Genomic DNA, 23,974 nt, shown 5'->3' on the forward strand with positions numbered 1-23,974 from the left:
TAATTTTAGTATGTTATTTTATTACAGTTTTTCCAAAACAGTAATACCATTACTTAATTTTGGAAAACATTTTCAGCAAATGGAATTTACAATTGACTTGGAAATCTCTTATTTTCTGTGAGTGACATTTTAATTTTATTTTTTTTATTTTTTTGCAAGGCAAATGGGGTTAAGTGGCTTGGCCAAGGCCACACAGCTAGGTAATCAATAAGTGTCGGAGGCCACATTTGAACTCAGGTACTATGACTCCAGAGTCGGTGCTCTATTCACTGTGCCAACTAGCCACCCTGGACATTTTATTTTTGCAAATCCAAATTTCTTTTTTTAATTTAATTTTTTTCAATTACAAGTAAAGATAGTTTTCAACAATAATTTTTTGTAAGATTTTGAGTTCTGCTTTTCTACTTTGAGTTCAACTTTCCCTGGAAAGTAAGGCTGATGACTTAGTACAGCACCCCCTCAGTCAAATCCAATTCATATGCTTGTCATGGCATCACCTCCCTGATGTCATAGACTTCTTTGAAAATGAAGGGTAGGGGGTGACTAGGTGGCACAGTGAATAGAGCACCAACCCTGGAGTCAGGAGTACTTGAATTCAAATCCGGCCTCAGACAATGATTGCCTAGACAGGGCAGTTAGGTGGTGCAGTTAGAGCACCGGCCCTGGAGACAGGAGGACCTGAGTTCAAATTCAGTCTCAGACACATAATTGCCTAGCTGTGTGACCTTGGGCAAGTCATTTTAACCCCACTGCCTTATAAAAACTAAAAAAGAAAAAAGAAAATGGAGGACAAATATTATTATTCCATCACATTATTATACCATAATATGTTCGCCATTCTCAAATTTCTTTTTGCATATCAAATGGGCTTGTAGCTTATGGCAATATTGATTTCCTTTGCTTACTTTTGGTAAATGGTCCAAAGCTTATTAATATGACAAATATCAATTATCATTCTTAATTTATCTCACACACTAGTGTGTAATAAAACTAAAAAATTTATTTTTAAAATGATGATTTTCCTTCACCAAAGGGAAGTTTTTTTTATAAAAGGTTTGTGCTACCACATCAGCTTTGACATTAGAATTATTTAGATTGTGTCTAAAGGAATTTGTAGACATTATCAAGTTATGTGAAGATTTACCAAAGAGAACAACAATACCTTTAAGTAATTTTGTCTTCAGTACAGAAATAACCATAATTTTTCAAACTTCATTATCTTTTAGTCACTGGAAATAATTATAAAATTATCTTAAAAAATACATTCATAGTAATCAAAATCTTGCAGAAGTGTTGCCTTTTACATGAATTTTCATAAGACTTTAATATATATTTAAGTTGAATTCAAATTATTTATTGAAAAAACATAATTTATAAATAATTGTTCCCTCAGCTTTCCTCGTCCTGTGAAGAGCACTTGGTTAAATAGGAATGCACCAGCACAAAACAAGGACTCTGTGATTCCTACTCTTGAAAGTGTGGTCTTTGGTAATAACTACTCCAAACAGTTAACTCCAGATGTAAGAATATAGTATATATGTATTTTTTTTCTTATTATTTCAGGAAAAAGGAATGTAATCAGATGATTCCATGATCTGATGGTCAAAATTAAACTATAACCTTAGGACCTAGCTTAAGATGTATACTGAATAAATGAAATCTTTGACAACCTACCAACTTTATCCATAATTAACCTTGTCCTGTTAACAAAACCTTCACAGTGTAAAGAAATGCTTCAAGGGGAATTTATTCCCCTCCAAGGTTTTCTACTCTTTGCAGAATTAAGCATAGACTCAGTATTGTATGTTCATTCAGCAAAAGGTCCCCTTCAAAAATGGAGGTGATGTTAGTCAATAATCATTGTTAGCATTTATTTAGGAATTGCTATGTGCTAGCTACTTTGCTAAGTGCTTTACAGTCAAATCTGACAAAATCTTTGAAAGTAATGAGATAATGAATCATTACCAATCGAAATGCTGGCCTAATAGTTCAAATGTCCCCTCTGATTCCAGAAAGCAACAATTATAATTCTAATGTGAGCATTTTAACAGATAACATAAAAATGTGTACTTGAATTAGATGAGCCTTTGTTTCAATATAATTAAGTTTAACAAATTGAGCCATATAATTTTCTTAATTGATTTTTATTAATAAAAATATTTGTATTAACTTTGTTAGGCACATTTATGGTTGAGATTTGACAGGGATTATTGTAAATTATTTGAATTTTAATATAAGAAAAATGTAATCCTTATATTTTTGTTTTGAGGGTTTTTTAAATAGTAATATTTTGTCTTAATATTTTTGTTTAGGGATGCAGTTTCATGGTTGCAGAATCCTTCTTACATCATGCCTACAGTTTCCATTATACACTTTGTGCCAGTTTGCTGCTCGCATTCCAAGGATTGCACAGCTACTTCCTAATGGTAACACAAGAGCTTCCCTCTTGTCACAGAATAGATCTGGGTATGTTGGAAGTAATACAATCTTTAACTGTACTTCCAAATTATGAAGACACATTGCTATCCTTTTCACATGAGAACTATAATTTTCATAAATAATATTTATCCCTCTCTTAACCATTGAATCTGAAAATGTGAATCAGAAATATTTTAATCTTTATTTTGACACATGAAAAACAAAAAAATAATACCTTATCCTGAAAAATAAAACCAGGAAGTAATATTATGAAACAAATATGGAAACAAATTAAAGGTCCACATAAAATATTTAACAAGAGTAGTCAGATTTTGTAAGCACCAGGAACAACTTAAAACTTAAAACAACTTGAATCTGTTGCTTGCTCTAAATTTGTAGTGTTATGATTATCCTTTAACCAGTGCTTTAAAAGTTAGAACTCACCAACAAACTTATATATGTAAATATATTTGCTTATGTATATAAATATATTTACATATACACATGTATATAAGTTAGTGGGATTGATAAAGTTAAAATTTTGATTTTATGTTTGGTTTTTAATTTTATGTAATAAAAATTAATGTATTAGATCATTTAAAAGATTTTCATTATATTAACTATATATAGTGAATATATATTCACATTATATTAACTGTGAGTTGCAGAAATTCAAGTCTTTATATTTTGATTACTGTTAACATGGTTTTATCATATTTTCTGCCTATCCTTTTGAGTTCCTTAACCTTTTAATAATAGTTAATGCTCTCTATGAAATAGTAGATAACATTTTAGATATCTCACAAATATTTCATTTGAAATTATGTTTAAAGTTAAATAGAAAAGAAAAAAATTGAAAATAAAATTAATTTAAAAATAAGTAGCCTACTTTTATAGTTACCTATTTTTTGTTTTTTGTCAAACCATATTTTTACTTTGGTTCACTATTACTTTTGAGATAAAGTGTAGAAATAGCAAATGATCCCCCTGTCTTTGCCTTTATAATGTCGCAGTCAGCTTAATTATTTACACCATAGAAAAATTGTTAGTTCCCTGGGGAAATTGCTTCAAAAGGTTGAATATTTATGTACATTCATACCCCACATGTATATATGTTAATACACAATTCTTATTGGCTATTATTCCTCAGAATATGTTATCTGGACAAACTGTTTTCTTCTTTTGCCCTCTGTTTAAAATATCTCAATGTGTCCTTTGAACAAATCCTACATGTAGAACACAAATGGAGAGTGTCTGTATTCTTCAGAGCAGTAGATTATATCACCTTGCCTTTTTGTGTAGAATCAGTATTTTAATTTATGCAACCTACTAATATAATTTTACATATAACACAATAGATATTTCAGAAAATTATCTGAAAATACATTTGTTGACAATAGCCAATTTCTAAAAGAAATTGAGTCTTGAAGTACTCAGAACAGGTTATCTTTCTCAGAGACAAAAATTTATTTCAAATAGATAAATATCAATCTATTTAATTGTCATTTTTTACAATGGTTTTTTATAAATTTATACTGCTAACTCTTGGGTTTTTGTTTTGTTTTTGTTTGGCAAAGCAGTGGGGTTAAATGACTCACCCAAGGTCACACAGCTAGGTAATAATTAAGTGTCTGAGGCTGGATTTGAACTCAGGTCCTCCAGACTCCAGGGTCAATGCTCTATCCACTGTGCCACCTAACTGCTCCAATAACTCTTTCCTCAGTGAATATATATACATGCATACATGTGTTAAGAGATTTTTTTTTCCTTTTATTTTTAATTGGCAAAGTGAGCCTGGACATACAGTCTATTTTATATTTCAACACTAAGGACACAGTCCCAGAGATTAATCAGAAGTTTATTTCTAATTCTGTATTTTAAATTTAAAGTTCTTGTATGGTAAAAGATAATTTTTAAAAATTATTTGAATAAGCATAGGTACTGGATATATAACTTAGAGAATAAGATTTACTTTTTTCCCCAAAGACATTTTAATATTTTGTCTTATTTTTGGTGGTTCTTTGTTTTCCTTACATCTTTCATTACCATTTACTTTTTTCTTGTGAATTTTTATTCTCTTCTGCTTGCATCTTTTAAATAGACTTCTAACAAATCTTACTGTTTAAGATAAAATTATTAATACATAGACTTAAATAAGTTCTTTACAAATAAAATTTGTGTAATAGTATATTTCCATTACCCCATAAAGAGTACAAATTTGTAAATAGATGTAACATTGTTTCTAGAACGTTGAATTTATTTTTTTCTCTTGGATTTGCTTTTTCCTCTTTACATGAATTTTCAAATTTTTATTTATTTAAAAATTCGAATTTCAAATAAAATTTAAAATTTTTTTCAGAGCTTTTTGAGAGTAGCAAAGTTCCTAATATTTAGAACAAATAATGCCTTGATTTATTTTCTCCTTTTTGCATTTTTACTTTCACCTCCAGTGATGATGTAATTTTTTTTATTGACATCTAAAATAAAAGTGGTGCTTAAAGGAGAGCATTGGACTAGGCCTTCTAGAAACCTAAGTTCTAGTCCATCAATTGCTTTTTGAGGAAGTCATGTAACTTCTCTGTGATTCAGTTTCCTTAAATCTTAGGTCAATAAATGGAATTAAATTAAGCATCCTATTGCTTTAAAATTCTTTAAAATTCCTTGAAGACAAAAAAAATTATTTTTCATTTTTTGTCTTTATCCTCAGCACCTAGCATGTGCCTATTAAGAGGTGTTTATTAATAAATGTCTATTTGAAAATAATAAAGTTGCATATAAATAAAATGGAGTTATTTTTATCATGTCTTTTAAAAAGATTTAAATTGAAATAAGTAACAATCTTTAGATTTCATCCTTAATGTACACCTCTTAAGTAATATTTAATATGCTTATCAATCAATGAACTCTGATTTACTGCTCTAATCTAACTACACAATGAGACTAGTGATAACATTTATTACTAACTTATAGGCAAATTCTAATAAATTACATTGAAAACGGAGTATAGTAACTAGTCATGTGTGCAATCCTTATAACTAGCCAAGGCCAGCATGCACGTCCTTTACGAGCGCCTTCTCGGAAGAAAATGTCCACGAAACCAGAAAGACACAAATCTAGGTATGTTTTTAATGCAGGATAAGTAACCTCATAGAATCTTAGTAATAATAACAGTTCTTGTTTTAAATTATTACAATAAGTTTATATACCAATGTAATATATTCCCTCTATTAGTAGTTACAGATTTTGGTTCTTTGATGAAGCAGTTTTTTGATCGTTTCAGTAGTTTTCTTAGTTTGAATGAGTTATCCAAAGGGCAGAATTACCTAAATTTCTTATTTTGAAGTATGAAATGATAAATGTAAAAAGGCTATCCTTAAGGATCTTTTAATATCCTTTTTAGAATTAGTTAACTTCTTTCTAGGTCATAGTCACAAATTATGCTCAAGAATAGAGCTACCATGTGGTAATTTAAGGAGTATTAAAAAATGCATTTTAGGTAACATCTATACTACCAAGAATGAACTTAACTTAATTTTTAACAGAATAATCTTGAATAGGCTCACTGATAAAAAACTTAATGGAAAAAAATCTAATCTGTAAGGCATAAGTAAATCAGAAGACCAACTGAATTAGCTTGACTTTGTTTTACATTTTTCATGTAATATTGCTTCAACTCCAGAGTAACTTCTCAAAAATTATTATATAATAAATAAAAATTATTCTTGTAAGTTAAAATGACAGTTCTAATTTTATATTTCAAAGACATTTATAATTCAATTTAGTGAGAAAATAATGGTAATACTAGTTTATTTAACACTGTGAAATATTATTTAAAAGAGTTTTATATCAAATTAAGCAGGTAGTATGTCATACAAAACTGAAAATATGTCTTAGAGTTCAATAAACTTTTTCCCTGTTTTTAATCTATACATTAAAAAAATAAGTAAAATTTTAAATTAAAAGCCAGACCTCCTCACATGTTTTCTTCCCCCAGCTAAAAGTTAACAAAATTTAAGGATATAAGAGACAGAGGGAGGGAGAGAAGAAGAAGTAAGACAAAAGCTGAAACTATATGAACTTTTTTTCAATTTTGTCTCATAAAAAATACCTATAAACATTTATCATATATATGTGTTTTGTAGATCTGTAAATATTTTTTACATTGTAGAAAGTCTGACCATAAAGATACTTTCTGGTGTCTCCATGTCAAAATAAATGCATATTCAAATTCAGTGTCATTGAAGCAAATTAATTTTCCTTTATTATCATGAAACTTAAAATATTATTTTGATCCATTAATTTATAACTGGTAGTTTTTTAGTTTATATTATGGCCCCATATTATGATCTCCTATATTAGAAAGTTGTTTTTTTTAGACAGTTTTGATTTTGAACTTAAAATAACAATTAAAGGGTACTTTTACTTGATTTTAAAAAGTGAAGTACAAAGACAAGCTTATTTTAAAACATACCTTCATTAACAGTTTCTTAATCAAAGCAATAATTTAAAATAAAAATGTCAAAATATTCAAACTGGGTTGGGGACTACCACTCCCAAATGAGACCTGAACCAGATTAAAATGTTATTGGGAAATATTTAAGAAAATAAATAAAATACAATAAAATATTAATATTTAGTTTTCTAAATCAATATGCTTCCTGCTGCATCATTTTGTTTTGATACCACTGATTTAAAATACCATTCACTGAATTTAAATAGAGACCTTTGTTTTAAAATTCAGTGAATTCATTTTTTTTAAATAACAGTGTAAGAAGGATCTAAACTGCTCTGGGTAGTTAAATATTAATATCTATTAGTCATTTCAACAGAGAAAATCTTACATAGAGAGTAATGAGAAAACAGCAAAATTCACAAACTTATTGAACATTTTTTAACTTCATTTGGGGGGGATAGATTATTTAAATTTTTACAACAAGAAATATCAGGCTTCCTTGTTTTATTATCACTTAGCCAGTAAAGCTGTCAAATGGAATCATATATCAGATTAAATATAAAATTCATAAAGTAATTTTTGAAGTTAAAGATTTTTCAAATAGTTGAAGTTAAAGATTTTACAAACTATGAAAGCCTTGTCTCTTGAATGTATTAATTTAGTTGTTTCCACAACAATCAATCATTTCATAACATTTTCTAATAGGAGTCACTTTAATGAAGGAGTAAACATTTTTAGGAAATTCCCTATTATTGAAAATGAGTAAACAAACCAACAGTGGTGGAGAGATTAGACTAGATAACTACAAAGTACTGACCTTGTAATTTGGCATCTTTTCCAAAAGCTGAATATATTGTTTTAGTTTTGCAGTCAATTAAAAATAAATGTCACTATATAATATACAAGTTGAACTTCTCATGAGAAGAAAAAAAATGATGAAATTTTTACATTTGTTTCATTATTTTTCTTCATTTAAAGTACTCCATTAAGTTCATATTGGAAGTACTTTAATTAATTCTGCTTCATCCAGATGTTTATAATCGGTATCATACAAGTTTTTATTATGCTGTAAATATGTCTTCAAGAATTCTTGATTTAAACATATTTATGATTGATAAAATGTGAAATTAGAAAATATTTAGTTTTATTTTTTAAAAAATATTTAATTTTAAAAGATTTGTCACATTTTCCATAGTAATTCAGTATTCCAAGCTCATTAAAATGTTTCAAGATGTGTTATATGTAATGATGTGCATAAGAGAGAATGACGATCTTTGAATAAAGTTTAGTCATTATATAACAATTATAGATATTTTATAAGATTATTAGCTTTTTTAAAAAATACTGTTATGCTGTTATACCACAGCAATAATTTAGAAAGTGGTTATTTAGTGGACTGGCATGGTAAATGTTCAAATAAAAAAATGGTAAATTACATCTGCATTTATTTTAACTATTCAAATCTGGTCCAGAAATTTTTTACATTTGCTTAAATAAAATAATTTAACTGTATTAATTGCCATTGCTAAAGTTTAACACCAAAATATTTCAAGTATTTATACTTTAATTTTTTTTCAGAAAAAATAGATGTAGAAGCTCGCCTTACTGAATTATGTGAAGAAGTAAAGGTATTTCGGACTTCTCTTAAGAATCATTGAATTATTTGGATAGTTTGTAACACCTTTTCAACTACACATGACTCAGAATTTTAATTGAATTTTTCTAAAAACTTTATGCTGTTTTTCTGAAATGAAAAGATATGATTTATCTTATTGAAATAAAATCTCAAATTGGTCAGGAAATATTTTATTATAGTGTGAAATAAAATTTATGACATAAAAGTTTTGGTTTTACTTGTATTGAAATATATTTTGAAAGGTAAAGATTTTCATTTCCATTCAGGTAATTTGAGATAATTTTTCTCTAAGAATTATGGGTTACTTTTAAAAATTATTTTTCATGGATAAATATTTTACTACCTATAGTTGCTGTTATTAATGGCATTGTTTAGAAAGAAAATGTATGTATATTATCTGTATTAAGAATTTTATCCAGTACTAAGCCTATTTTTTTAAATTTTTTTTCTTGTTGCTGTAGCTAGAAACTTTGTTTTGCTTCAGTTTTCATAGTAAAAATCTAAACAATTTTCAATGTTTAAAATCCTTTTACTGTTATATATACTAATGGAAGAAGGGAGTAGTGATATATAATCCAGAAATTATATATATATATATTTTTGATTTTGGACTGTTTCTTTGTATTTTTAACATGTAGATGAATATGTGACTGACTATTTTGAATATTAATTCTTATAATGCTTGAAAGTAACAATTTAGAGACTTGACTTTCCCTACTTGACTTTCCTTCCCTACTGCCTTCTCTTACCTATTCCATGCCTGAAATAAATGGTATTTCATGTCCTATAGTTGGATACTATCAAACTTGTTTACTACATCAAACTTGTTTATTGTAGTTTAAGACTGAAGTTGTCATATTTAAACCCTATATACGATAATCTGAATTATATGTACTCTAAAGAATAACTTTCTAGAATACAAGGCTACTTTAACATGGATAGGCTTTCATCTTCAGCCCTTTATACCTTGACCATATTGCAGAGTGAAATTGAAATAAATAGGAATAAGAAATAGAAATTTAATCATGAAGATTAAAATCAGAAGACCTAGATTTTAGTCCAGGTCAACAAAATCTTTTTTACCTTGGACCATTTACTTAAATTCTTTAAAATATGGTCTCCTTGAGAATGGGGACTATATGTTTCTCTTTCTTTGTTTCCCCAAACTTTAACAGTATTTGGCACATAGTAATGCTTAATAAATGCTGATTGACTAATAAGTTTCAGGTTATTTATGTATGACATACTAATTCTGAGGTTCCTTATCACTTCTAATTATAGTTATATCCCACCCCCCTTTAGCAAGAGTAGCTCTCTCCTTGGTGCTTAAGGGGCTTGTTCCTGTGGAATTGGGGAGTCCTCTAAGGCTTTTGTATCAAGGCATCTTTGCACTTTCGTATAAGGGGCAGCTAGGTGGCGTAGTGGATAAAGCACTGGCCTTGGAGTCAGGAGTACCTGGGTTCAAATCCAGTCTCAGACACTTAATAATTACCTAGCTGTGTGGCCTTGGGCAAGCCACTTAACCCCGTTTGCCTTGCAAAAAAACCTAAAAAAAAAGTATCAGTATCTCAAAAATTATCAATAAACAGACTTATTAAGCTTTTGAAAAGGGATATTTTACTGCAGTGGTGTGGTTAATGTTTGTCCTTCATTTTGGAAAAAGACCGACATTAGAGAGATGATGTCATGAAAAGCTCAAGATTTGGATTTGAATGAGGTGGGGGAGCTATGCTAGGTCACCAGTCTCAGTTTCTCCTCCAGAGTCATCTGGGTCTAGTGGCCCAATATGAATCGTAATGACTAGAGAAAACCCTGGATGCAAGGCAAACCAGGTGAAGTGACTTGTGGCAACTGTCTGAGGCTGGATTCAAATTTTCATCTCCCTGACTTCAAGGCCAGTTAGTATAGAACATATCTCCAAGAATTGGACAAACTGTCCCACTAGAATAAAGTTTTGGGGGAAAGTGAACTCAGGCTTGGAGAATACATGTGGGCAAAGGTTAACTTACTACTCCTGAAAGTCTTGCTTACAATCCTCAAAGATATTCCCTCTTACTTATTATTAGCTTTTCTGCTGGACTCTTTGAAGACCTTCACCCTCCATCTAGTCCTTGATTCCCCATGCAGACACTGCTATCCAGCTCTGGAGGCATTACTGGGATGGAGATGAGTAGATCAGAAGTTTTCAAAACTTCCAAAGTTTACAAAGTCCTCCTATAAACAAATGATTTAATAGGCATTTTCTCTCCTCTTAACTTGCTCAGATCTCTTTTACATTATGAATATTGTTGCTGTCAAAGTCAGTCCAGTTGATGAAGGACTTTTTCATTCATTTCATTAATCTAAAGCCTATGATTAATTGGTTTTCACCTGATTAAGGAAGGTATCAAAGTATCATATTTTATCAATTATTTGAAATTGTATTTATTTATTTATTTTATTAGTAACTTCAGAATATTTGATTTATTCAGTCAACTTCCATTTTTAAAAAATGAGAAAGTTGAATTAGATGTACTACTGTCTTATAAGGTCTCTTTGAGTTGTCAGTCAATAAGCACTTATTAATCACTATTTTCATGCTCTTTGCTCAATATTAGGTGGAACTTTTCTAGAGATATTATTGTAAAATTTTATTTTAGGGGAAAGCTTAGCTAATAAAACTCAATATCAAGACACTTCAAAACTTTAAATGTTTTCATTGTTATCTAGATTTTTGCCTAAGATAATCTTATACCATTATGTTATGTATTAATTTTTAAAACAAAAGTCCTGTTCCAAACTAAAAGCAAATGGCAGAACAAATTTAACTGTAATTCATTGTGTTTCCCCGTCCCAGTAACTATTTTTATTAAGTTAGATTTACTAGAGGATTATTGAATTTCTGTATATCTGCCTAGTATCCTGCAGTGCTGATATTCAGGGAGTTAAGCTACTGCCAGCTCCTTTCTTAAAGTAATGAAAAGAAATAGAAATAAAAAGGTTTCACCTGCACAGAGTACTTAGGCTCTAATTATTTTTAAATACCCACTCCTATGAATAAAATTATGTCCATGAAAAATTAATACTTATAACTAAATATTATTCATCTAAGAGACTCTTTTTTAGTAATTGCCCCTGTTAATGGACCCTATCTTTCACAGTAGGTTAGTAGTTTTACTTTGATGATGTTTCCATAGAATAATTTTGTCACCATTTTATTTATATAGAATAATTTTTTTGTCATCATTGTTTAGAGTAATTACAGAGTTTAGGAAAATTACAGAATCTCAAGAATTGAAGCAGACTGTAGAAGCAATCTAAATAAGAAGAATAAAGTAAGACATCTAACTTATGTCTGAACAGAAAACCCCTTTGTGACAATTCTAAGAGGTAGTTACCACAATCTTTACTTGATGTCAGTGAGGAAACTTGTCACCTCTTTAAGCAGACTATGCCTGAATGCTGTAGGGCAAACCAAAATTTTAGTTACAGAATCATAGTAGTTAAGTCCCAAAACTGTAATTTAACAAAAATACCCCAGTACCTTCCATAGAATCATAAACATTTATGTAGCTCATATGACTATATCTGGTTTTTTAAATCCATTGTATTTTTGTAAGAGCTTATCAATAGCTCTCAAATTTTATTTTGTTTAATCACATTAGTAGGTTTTTTGTTTTCTGCTTTTCCTTATTATGCTTTGAAATGTTATTAATGAAGTCTTACTTGAGATATTTTTAACTACTAGAACTATTTTAGTAATGAAATAAGTTAGATAAAAGTAAAAGCAAAAAAAAAGTAAAAGTAAAAGTAGTATTATATGAAAACTAAGATATAAACAACTTGTTCCCAGCCTTTTTCTTATATTGAGTACCTAACATTTTTATAAAAACTTGTACTTGTATATTTAATAGGTCTTAGAAAACAGTATTTTTTTTCCTCCATTTCAGAAAATGGAAAATCCTGATGAACTGGCAGAACTCATAAATATGAATCTTGCACAGCTTTGCTCACTTCTAATGGCACTGTGGGGACAGTTTTTAGAAGTTATAACATTACAGGATGAAATTACAGCTTTATTAGCACAAGAACATCATACATTAAGGGTGAGTGCTAAATGTTGAATATCATGATGAAATTTGTCATTTATCTGCTAAATTTTCTTAAAGTACAAAATCCAAGGTTTATGTAAACAAAGACTTACCCAAGCACATGTTGTGTGTGTGTGTGTGTGTGTGCGCATGCCTGTGTGTGCACTCACATTCTCTCTGTCTCTCTGTTTTTCTGTCTGTCTGTCTGTCTCTCTCTCTCTCTCCCTCCCTACTTCCCTCTCTCCTTCTCTCCCTCTCTCCCTCTCTTCCAACGTCCGCCACCTCTTTTTTCCCTCTCTTCAAAGACCAAAGCTGGAAGGACCCTCAGATTAGTGCAATCTCTTCTTTTATGAGTGGGAAAACTCAACCAGAGGGTGAATTGACTCCCCTAAAGGCTATACAGGCATTTTGAAACAGAACCAGAAATAGAATCTCTCTCCACTCCCAATCCAATGCTTGTTGAGGTCACAGTGTGCTAAAAAAAGTAAACAAGATCAAATAAATAGATTTCAGTGGTGTAAATAAAAAAGATGACTCAAAAAAATAGGCAAATATGATAATTAAAAAAACAATAATGGCCACAGAGACCAGATAATAAAACATTATTCCTTCTTTCTGACAGTGAAATAGGAGATTACTAGAGCAAAATACTGTATTTATTGTCAGACCTAGTTACTATTGGGTGTTTTTTTTTCTTTTTATGCTACAAAAAAGAGTTTCCAGGGGGCACTAGCATTTTTTCCAGAAATAATTATAATATAGAAACAAAAGTCATTAATGCAATCTTATTTTCTAAATAAATATATGTACATTTTATTTATATTTATATAACTTATCTATAGATTTAGAACATATTGGATTTAGAGCCAGAATATATCTTAGAGGCTATCTAAAGCCACTCTCTTCATTTTATAGATTAGGAAAGTGAATGTCCTTTGGTCATTCATGTTTTAAGTGAGAGAAGTAGAAATTCCAAGCCATGTCATTGACTCTAAACTCAGTGCTGTTTCTATGATACCACATTATCTCATTATGCTAATCAGAGCATTCTAATTGACTTTCTCAAAAAAAAATGATTTTACTTTAATTAGATCCAAGATCTGATTAATGTGGTTCTGTCCTTCACTTGTGTAGGTTATAATCTATCACCATCTTATATGATGTTTTTCTATAAAGTTCTCTTTACTTAAAGGGTGTAACCTATGTAGTGATCCTTTCTGCAGTTCTTTTTTTATTAACATTTAATGAATTATCTTTCACTTTCTGCACCTTTCCATTGCTTTTTCCAGTCATATCCAGTCTTTCCATTGCCTTTTGTATCCCTTATAATTTTGAGTCCTCCAAAGAATATAGTGGTCTATGATTTGGAACTATGTAGCAGTATTACCCCAAAATATTGTGGTTTTTTTAAGTAGACGTTAACAGAAGGGAGTAAATAACTTGGAGAAATTTAAAGTTTTCCTTGTCTTCTCAAATGAAAATCAGCCTAATCTTCTATTCAACTTTTAGCTTAGGTCATTGTCCTATAGTAACTGTCCATGATATATGTTTTGATGAAGGCAAAGGCTACTCATTCCACCTCACTTTATAATTAAAGCAACATTATATCCTCTTAATTCCTTCAAGTTTCAACTCAAGCATCGCTTTTTTCTGTTTAATTATATTTTTTCCAATTACATGTAAAAATAGTTTTCAACATTCATTTTGTGTAAGAATTTGAGTTCCACATTTTTCTCCCTCCCTTCCCTGCCCCGCCCAGGACAGCAGTAATATAATATATATTATACATACACAGTTTTGTTAAACATATTTCCATATTAAGATATAAAAGAATAATAACGAAAGAAAATCCAAAGCATCTCTCTTTATACCTTTCCTGATCCTCTCTCCCTCCCCAATTCCTTATCCTATCTCTGCCAGAATTGTCTTTTATTTATTTTACATTTAATCAGTGTATGGTTATTTATGTATGTATCTTTCTTTGATAGAATGTGTGCTCCTTCAGTACAGACACTACTATTTGATTTTGTCTTTCTGTCCCCAACATCCAACACAATGACTGGCTCATAGTTGGCACTAATCATTGCTTAATTCACTTGGTGGACCAATTTCTGTTCACTCCATGATCCTTTTTTAGGAATCTTATTCTTTCGTTATTGAGAGCCTTTAAAATTATGTTACCTCCAGCACAGAATTTTTCTTTAAGGATAACTACTTTTCCTTAAGAGCAATTTCTATGTCCTTAAATCAGGTATTAAAGTGGAGTCACTACAAGGGACCTGACAGTGAGAATAAATGACTTCTTACTTTGATTTTAAGGCCCTCCATTTTTTTCATTGTTTTGTAATACAAAACTATTTATAATATTGCAGTCTCTATGAGGACTGGCAAGTGAATTAAAACCAGGATTTTATTAACATTAAAGATAAAACTGGGGGCAGCTAGGCGGCGCAGTGGATAGAGCGCCGGTACCTGAGTTCAAATCCAGCCTCAGACACTTAATACTTACCTAGCTGTGTAGCGTTGGGCAAGCCACTTAACCCAATTTGCCTTGCAAAAACCTAAAAAAAGAAAAAAAAAGAAAACTGGTAATCAATATGTGACTCAAAAGGGCAAGAATAAGACAAACTTGATGAATAAATACAATATTGGCTCTACATTATATCAAGAATTAAACTTCTGTTTTTTCAAATTCTTTGCACTTTTACTTAAAACTTTTAGTACTTCTGCACCATTATTAGGTACTTTTTGGACTTTTGTGTTATATAATTGCTTCTTTAGTTCATTTTGTTGTTGTTTTTGGCAAGGCAGTGGGGTTAAGTGACTTGCCTATGGTCTCACAGCTAGGTAATTATTAAGTGTCTGAGGCCGGATTTGAATTTAGGCCCTCTTGATTTCAGTGCCAATGCTCTATCCACTGTGTCACCTAGCTGCCCTGCTTCTTTGATTCTCAATAAAAAGTTCTTAGACTTACCCTATCTTTGACCTAGTACTTAATTGAAAAAACAAAGATTTTTATCATCTGCTGATATTGATTAAATCTTCCATGTTTTAAAAATTGGGTTTAAACTATATCCATGACACAATAAAACAAGATTGAGCTTGAAAAAATTGATATCAAATAATGAATTGTAGAAGAATGTTGAGGCTTTTCAGAGTTTATTTTGAGCAATTTATTTTTCTGAAGATGAGGTATGAGAAGCATCTGGTATTCTTAGTCAAGTAATTAAAATTTTTAGCAATGATTTAACTTTTGAGACTATCTTCTTCAATAGTATAATAATACTCTACTTTCAAGAAATAAATATCAAGGGAGTGGCTAGGTGGCACAGTGGATAGAGCACTGGCCTTGGAGTCAGGAGTACCTGAGTTCAAATCCGGCCTCAGACACTTAATAATTACCTAGTTGTGTGGCCTTGGGCAAGCCACTTAACCCCATTAACCCCATTGCCTTGAAAAATCTAAAAAAAAGAAAGAAAGAAAGAAAGAAAAAAAGAAGGAAATATTATATCTCCATTTGGAGGGGGGGAAATGTTTGCATGATAGCCTTATGATTTCTCAACTTAAAATTATCGATTTGGGGACGGCTAGGTGGCGTAGTGGATAAAGCACCAGCCTTGGAGTCAGGAGTACCTGGGTTCAAATCTGGTCTCAGACACTTAATAATTACCTAGCTTTGTGGCCTTGGGCAAGCCACTTAACCCCATTTGCCTTGCAAAAACCTAAAAAAAAAAAATATCGATTTCTTCACAATACACAGTTGCTTTAAAGATAATGAATTTACTGTGCATGTTTGATAGAAACATTGTTAATTTAGATTTAATAAACTTCAGTATTTGGAAATAATTGGGAAAATCTCCAAAATAACTGGAACTGTTCAATTATTTCAGTTGTGTCTCTCTTTTCATGACCCCACTTGGGGTTTTCTTGGCAGAAATACTGAAAGTATTTACCATTTCCCTCTCCAACTCACTTTACAGATCGGGATACTGAGGCAAGCATATTTAAGTGATTGCCCAAGGTCTCATACAGCTAGAGTGTCTGAGACTGTTTTTGAACCTGGATCTTCCTGCTTCCCAGCTTGTGCTATATATTCATTGTGCTACCTAGCTGCCCCGACTAGAACTTTAAAAAAAAATCAAAATAGTGTACTGTTATAAAGCTGTGTTCCCTGGCATTCTTTCAGTGAGAACTCTTAATATTCAAAATGTTGATAATTAATTCATAATGAAGACTGGAGGATCGAAAAACTCAAAGGACCTTGTACATCTTAAAATGATAAATTTTTTTGTTCAATATACTTTTCTACTATTAGTCTTAAATTTATTTCATCAGATGAGGAATGCTAGATTGGGTGGACAATGAAACCATCAGCACTTGTTTTGAATATTTTTTCCCTTCAATTGAATGAATAGACTCTTGTTATAACCTAACAGTGCCTGACATATGATAGGCACTTAATGATTGCTTGTTTTGAAGGTTTGTAGACTGAAAAAAGGGATGGCACAGCTAGTGAGTTTGTTAGTTTAGTGATTCTGCCATAGAGGTGTTCCCAATGACTCTTCAGCATCAAATTCTTTAGAATTGTAAAGCATATCTTGTTGACAATAGAGTGGTGTTTTAAGGGGCCCTGGCAGAATCTGAGATCATTCTTTGAGATAACTTTTTTCCTTCATAGTTAAAGAGAATAGTTTTAAGCCAACTTTTTATGTTTAAAAAGTTAGATGAAATGTAACCTTTAAGTATGCACAATGATTCTAGATATGACTATGATTCTAAAGGAAAATTAGGAAGAGACTATTTTGTGTATAGTGACCTCTGCTGGTAGCAATTTTCCTCAGGTTTTTTAATTGTTGCTTATTTATAGAAGCAAAGGGTAAATTTCAGTGTGAGAATCATCAGAATCTAAACCTTTTAAAGTAGTGCGGATACATTTGCAAAGGTACACATTAGTTGTCTTATTTTGCTGGGTAGCATCAACAAGCAAATGTGCATTTTAGGTTTTGATCATTTTATATTTCTTTTCCTAAAAAGCTAGATTTTCTTCTAGTCTTAGTTAAACTTTATTGAAAAACCTGTTAAATAGTTGAAAAACAGCTGTGAATTTTTATTGTCCTTTTGTCTCTTATTAACACAGAAACTACTAGTAGGAAAAACAGGGAACTGAACTTGAAGTATCTTAGGGACTTTCCCCGACAGGAAAGACTGAAACCAATTCTAAACTTCATGATCTTAGAGAAATTTTGGTGTTCAGAGAAGTTAAATGACTTGATTGGGATTTGAACCAAGGTCTTCCTGACCGAGTCTGTGTTGCATTGTCCACTCTTCACTAGCCCCCACCTAGGACAATCAAATGAAGTGAAATTTATAAAATTCTTAGTATAATGCCTGACACATTGTGTAATATTTATTCTCTGTCTCTCTCGCCCTCCCTCCATGCCAAATTGCCTTAAGCAGTGTTATTCGAAGATGAGTCTTTTTTTTACTTAATAAACAATGTTTCATATTGAGAATTGTTGTAATTTTTACTTTTTTAAAAATCATCCTTGGGGATAGGGAGGGAAAGACTCTTCTTATAATTCCCAGTCTTTTTGACTGTATTTGTCATTGCCCTACTTATGTCTGCCAAATCTTCCTAGTAAATTAATTCATAATTTATTTAAAGATTTAGAATAGAAAACAGGATAGCACCTGATATCTCATCACTTCCGTGTTGATTTTTATAACATTGTCTATTATTCTTCAGGTAATGAAGTAGTTAATTTTTTATTATTATTTCGAATCTTGTCTTCCCTATTACAGCAAAAATTACCTATTATAAAACTATATGGCTCTGTATAGTGAGAATGTCAGTTCTTGATTAAAAATGGGATATTTCTCTTTTATCATGATAATTCAAAGTTTTTGTTTTTAAATATCTTTTGGATTTAAACCATACCCAAAAGCAAACTTAATGAATAGGTTTATTTCTTCATGTGCTTAATATATCTACTCTGTTTGGAAAGTTCTCTAAGCTCCACTTGAATCTCATTATTTCAATATCTCAGGGGATCTGATTTCATTTTTGTGTTTATTTCATCCATTTATATATTTCACAGTCCACTCACATGATCCCCCCACCATTACACTTCTCATCCCATGTTTTTCCATAGATCTTTCTGATAACATCAACATAATGAGCATTAAGGAATGTTAAGTAATGTATGCTTCAGATTTCTTGTGTCCCCTATGTATCTCTCAGTTTACCTTTATGTCCTATGCATCTTTAGTTCTTTTAAGATTATGGTATTTCAGAATTTTCAACCAATTTACCATCATCAAGAGGACATTTTTCCTTGAAAAGATGAGATTTTCTGTAGCAAAATAACATACGAAATTGTGTGAGGAAACAATATGTTAAAAGCACTGTGTAATTTTTCAAAGGTAATTTTTAACAAGTAAATCCTAGGTGCCTTCCCTCCTTGTAGAGAGGAAATGTTTCATTTTACTCTTTGAATCATCATAAGCTCTTTGGTATTTAATAAATAAATCAGAAATTTCTTAATTCTTAATTAATTTCTTAATTCCACATTATGTGTTCTTAACCACTGAATACTATTACATATACCTTTTCTTCAATATTTTTAATAATAGGCATAGGGTTTTTTTTTTACTTAGTGATTGACATATAAAGTATTTTGCATTTAACATTTTAGCCATGTGCTGTTATTACATTCCAAATTTTGCTTTCTAAAATAACTAAATCACATACTTCAAATAAACATCTATAAAACTAATAGGAAAGAAGTTCTGGACTCAGTTTAGCGAATTAAAGGGTGAGCAAACTCCATCTACCAATGTAAATCAGTACCTCCTCTGCAATTTAAAGTGTGAAAGTGACTTGTGAGTGGTCATACCACCACTTAAATCCAAGTCTTCCTGCATTCTAAGCCAGCTTTCTCTCCACTACACCGTACTGCCTCTTCAGTTCATATAAAATAAAAACAACTTTATTTAGGGATGGAAGGTACAGGCAACTAGGGAGTTTAGGAAAGGCTTCATTTAGAAAGGGGAACAGTTTTGAAAGAAACTAGGAATTCTAAGAGAAGGAAATGAGGATAGATTGAGTATGGTGAGAATAGACCCTTTATATTCTTGGAATCTGGAACCCTTGAGACAGAGAGAGGAGGAGGAGGAATTAGGTTGGATATGGGAGACTACCAATTTCTACAAGATCCATGATCTGGCCCAGCATCCTGCAAGGGCTAGGACTCTTAAACTTCAAAAAACACAGAGTAACAAGACATTTCCTTTTTCATCCAGCAACCTCAACCAGGATTATACCTCCCAGCTCATTTTGAAAGTAATCTAAATAACTCAGGGGGGAAAGAAGGAAGACTAGTTTTATCCCTTCTGACTCAGTTTCTGACTTCTGAGTGAGATCCTCAACTAAACCAAATATCAATTTTAGGCAGAATATAATATTAGGAGCAGGGAGAAGATCCATGACACTTAACATTCTATCTCTACCTGTACAACATTTCATTAACAAAAACAAAATATTTCAAATAGGTTTAAAATGACATAATCATAGATAATAGATAATAACATGCTTATCAAATTTGAAGGTGACAAAAGATAGCCAGAATAACTAATTCTCTGGATGAGTCAATATTCAATCAAATTTTGAAAGACTAAAATATTTGGGCCAAATCAAAGACCAGCTAGTCAAAGCTTATTGTAAAGCTTTATACTTAGTTTTAAAAAGTACATTTGAAAACTCTAATAAGGGGAGACAGGGTACAACAAAAGAAATTAATCTAAAAACAGGGTGGAATCAGTCAGTTGTAAAATCAGTAAGAATCAATGGTGGAGTATTGTTCATTCATTTCAATCATATCCAATTCTTGTGGCTACATTTGAGTTTTCTTGGCAAACATAATAGAATGGTTTGCCATTTCCTTCTCCAGTTCTTTTTATAGATACAAAAAGGGATAAGTGACTTTCCCAGAGTCACACAGCTAGTAAATGTCTAAGACTGGATTGAACTTGGGAAAGATGAGTCTTTCTGACTCCAGGTCTGCCACTCTGTCCACTATGCTACAGAACTGCCCTGATCACCAAGAAAAACTAATGTAATCTTAAGATACTTTAAGATAATAATAATAATAATGTAGAGGTGATAAAGCTTACTGTATAAACTTGATGGTGATCAGCCCATACATGAAGGATTAGGTTTATTACTGGATATTACATTTTTGAGGGGGAATATTACATTTTAACGAGGAAATGATAAGCTGAACAGTGTCAAAGGAAGACAGGCATTCAGAATGATGGGGGGGCAGTGGCTAGGTGGCGTAGTGGATAGAGCACTGGCCCTAGAGTCAGTAGTACCTGGGTTCAAATCTGGTCTCAGACACTTAATAATTACCTAGCTGTGTGACCTTGGGCAAGCCACTTAACCCCCATTTGCCTTGCAAAAAACTAAAAAAAAAAAAAAGATGAAGTATTTCATAAAAGGATAAGTTGAAGGAATTGTAGAAGTTTACCTTAGAGCAGTTTCAGGAAAGAGAAATGATAGTTGGCTTCAGATATTTATTCTGTTCCTGTTAATTTGTTCTGCTGAGCTTTAGAAAACAAACATTGAAGGAGGTAAATTTGGATTTGATATTGTAAGAAGGAGCTTCCTGACATTTAGAGATAACTCAAATTATAATAGATTCCTTCAGAAGGTAATAGATTTTTTTCTCTTTTAAGAAAAGACCCCATCTCGGGTGGCTAGGTGGTGCAATGTATATAGTACTGGCCTTGGAGTCAGGAGTACCTGAGTTCAAATGCGGCCTCAGACACTTAATAATTACCTAGCTGTGTGGCCTTGGGCAAGCCACTTAACCCTGTTTGCCTTAGAAAATCTTAAAAAAAAAAAAACACATCTCAAAATATTGTGTTGAAGACTGTCAGTAAGTTTTAAGTTTGACAAAATGATACCTGACCTGCACCAACTCTGAAATTTGGCAAAATTGGACTTCTAGAGAGCATGAATATCAAAATATAAATGATTTTCAGACCTTCCCTGGCTTTGTTTTTTATAAGGAAGAGAGATTAGCCAATCATGGTGCTGGGGGGTGGGTAGTGAAGGAATTAGGAAAGAAAGGGAAAGTTAAGGATACTCTTGACACACTTGACTTACTTCACAGGATTGCTGAGTGTCTTCATTCACAGAGCAATAAAAGCTATATCCATGACTGAGGTATGTCAAATACTTTGTGCTTAGAACAAATGACTATGACTTAGAACTATGACTCTGCATAGCTTTTCTTTTTTTAGTTTTTGCTAGGCAATGGAGTTAAGTGGCCCAAGGCCACACAGCTGGGTAACTATTGTCTGAGGCCGCATTTGAACTCAGATATTCCTGACTCCAGGGCCGGTCCTCTATCCACTGCGCCACCTAGCTGTCCCCCTATGCATAGCTTTCTTTCAGAATATTTCGTATATGTGATAGTTTTCATATTCTTATATTATTTCATTTTGATTGATGGGAGGTCATTGATACTACTTCTTGTTGGTTGAAATCAGTATAAATTTAATTTTACTATATTTTGATGTTAGGCTTAACTGTATTCTTAAAGAGTTACAACTGACTCCTTTACCTAAAATTTTTCTATATTTGACTAATATATTTGATTAATTAACACTTGAAATTTTTCAGGTACGAAGATTTTCTGAAGCATTCTTCTGTTTTGAACATCCAAGGCAAGCAGCCCTTGCCTATCAGGAACTCCAGTAAGTAACACAAAATAGAAAATACTTACAAGAGTGATATTAATTTTCTTTACATGGTTCTTCTGTCTTCCTAAATCAGTTCTATTTTTTATTGAATATCTATCATCCCTGACCTAACAAATTAATACCTTCAATTTCCCAGTGCTACATTTATTTAATATTTTTATGGATATGTGATCCTATTAGAGCAAAAAAGAAACTATTCATTTTTACAACATATGGATGCTCTTGTTTCATATCTTTATCTCCTGCAAATAAGCCATTACAAACTTTCAGTTTCAAACTTGCATCTAACTTTACTATCCAAAGGAAACTAGTTCCATTTCTTCTATTGACAATATGTTGGTATAATGATAAATTAAAATATTTTTTAAAGCATTTTCTATGTGAAAGTGCCATGCTAAGTGCTGGTGATACAGATATATACAAGCAAGAAGGTTGCTATCATCAAGGAGCTTATATTTTTAATGGAAAAAACATAAAGGAGAATTAAAAAGGATACATGCAAGTTAGCATGATTCAGAATTTTCTAGGAAGTGAATATGAAGGCCTGATTCCAGAAAAGAGAACATGAAAACTCTTCTATCAGAGATTGAGTCCAAAATTCCAGTAGAGGGAGGTGAGGAATATGACTGAAGACAAGGAAAGAGGTTATTGCCTTCAGGAAACCCATGGAATATCCACTTCAAAATATCCAGTAGGCATTTGATAATACTGCAGATCCTACCATGCAAAACTTCCAGTCCATCAGATAAAAATGTAATTGGAAAGGTGTAACAAAATAATAAAAATACAGTACAACATAGGAAATGTTAATTTGAGGTTTTCTAAGTCAATCTGTGAACAACAGGCATTCTTTTCTATTTGAGTTTGACACCACTGCTGTAGATAATGTCATTTTTTTCCCACTAGAATCTAGCTTTCAAAAGACCAACTAAATAAAATCCAAACACCAGTGTTTTATTATCTCCACAATCTAAACCAAACCTACCCCTCCAGTTTCTGTTTCCACCACTTCTTTATGTTAACCTTAAATTCTAGACAAATGTTAACATACCTTTTGCTTTTCTACTTTACCTCACACTAATTCCTTTTCACTGCCATTTTTTCTCTGTTTAAACAGAGAAGAAGCAATTGGCATGTTGTTTTAACTTATTTATACTAGCAGTATTAAATTGCTTTATAATAACAACATTAATACTGACTTCTAACGATATATGAGTACTCCCTTGTTTTGTCATTCTATTTTGTGTGCTTCATAGTAAGTTAGGTCTAATCCCTTAAGTCAGTTTATACTTGGGAAATTTATATACTAAGACTAATAATGCCAACATAGATTTATACATAAAAGTAATGCAGAACAATAAACATGATAATTACAGCTAGTTTTATATAATTTTTTTTAAGTTTGCAGAGTACTTTAGAAATAATAGTTCCTGTTATCTTTATAACCTGGGAAATAAGTATTATTAGCACCCCTCATTATACAGATGAGGAAATAAGAGAAGATAGCAGTTAAGACTTGCCTAGAAGTCTCAGCTACTAGAATCTATTTGAGACCATACTGGAATTTGAGCATTTCTTCTCCAGATCTAATACTTTATTCACCATACCCCTCCATGGTACCTAATAAAG

At 31.4% G+C, this 23,974-nt stretch overlaps 1 protein-coding gene across 6 annotated transcripts in view; it reads left to right on the plus strand.

The window, feature by feature from the left end:
- Window positions 1-23,974, plus strand: part of FAM135A (family with sequence similarity 135 member A) — a 115,881-nt gene that overhangs the window by 59,176 nt on the left and 32,731 nt on the right. For 3 of the 6 annotated variants that reach the window (XM_074237301.1, XM_074237300.1, XM_074237303.1), the window contains exons 8-14: window positions 28-117; window positions 1,394-1,520; window positions 2,313-2,466; window positions 5,458-5,535; window positions 8,450-8,499; window positions 12,437-12,592; window positions 22,266-22,339. In XM_074237301.1, coding sequence (XP_074093402.1) covers window positions 28-117; window positions 1,394-1,520; window positions 2,313-2,466; window positions 5,458-5,535; window positions 8,450-8,499; window positions 12,437-12,592; window positions 22,266-22,339 — 729 coding nt within the window. The remainder of the gene's footprint in view (window positions 1-27; window positions 118-1,393; window positions 1,521-2,312; window positions 2,467-5,457; window positions 5,536-8,449; window positions 8,500-12,436; window positions 12,593-22,265; window positions 22,340-23,974) is intronic. The other 3 variants (XM_074237302.1, XM_074237305.1, XM_074237304.1) reach the window with 1 other exon arrangement.

Source organism: Macrotis lagotis, chromosome 5 (genome assembly GCF_037893015.1).
Source record: "Macrotis lagotis isolate mMagLag1 chromosome 5, bilby.v1.9.chrom.fasta, whole genome shotgun sequence".
Taxonomy (NCBI): domain Eukaryota; kingdom Metazoa; phylum Chordata; class Mammalia; order Peramelemorphia; family Peramelidae; genus Macrotis; species Macrotis lagotis.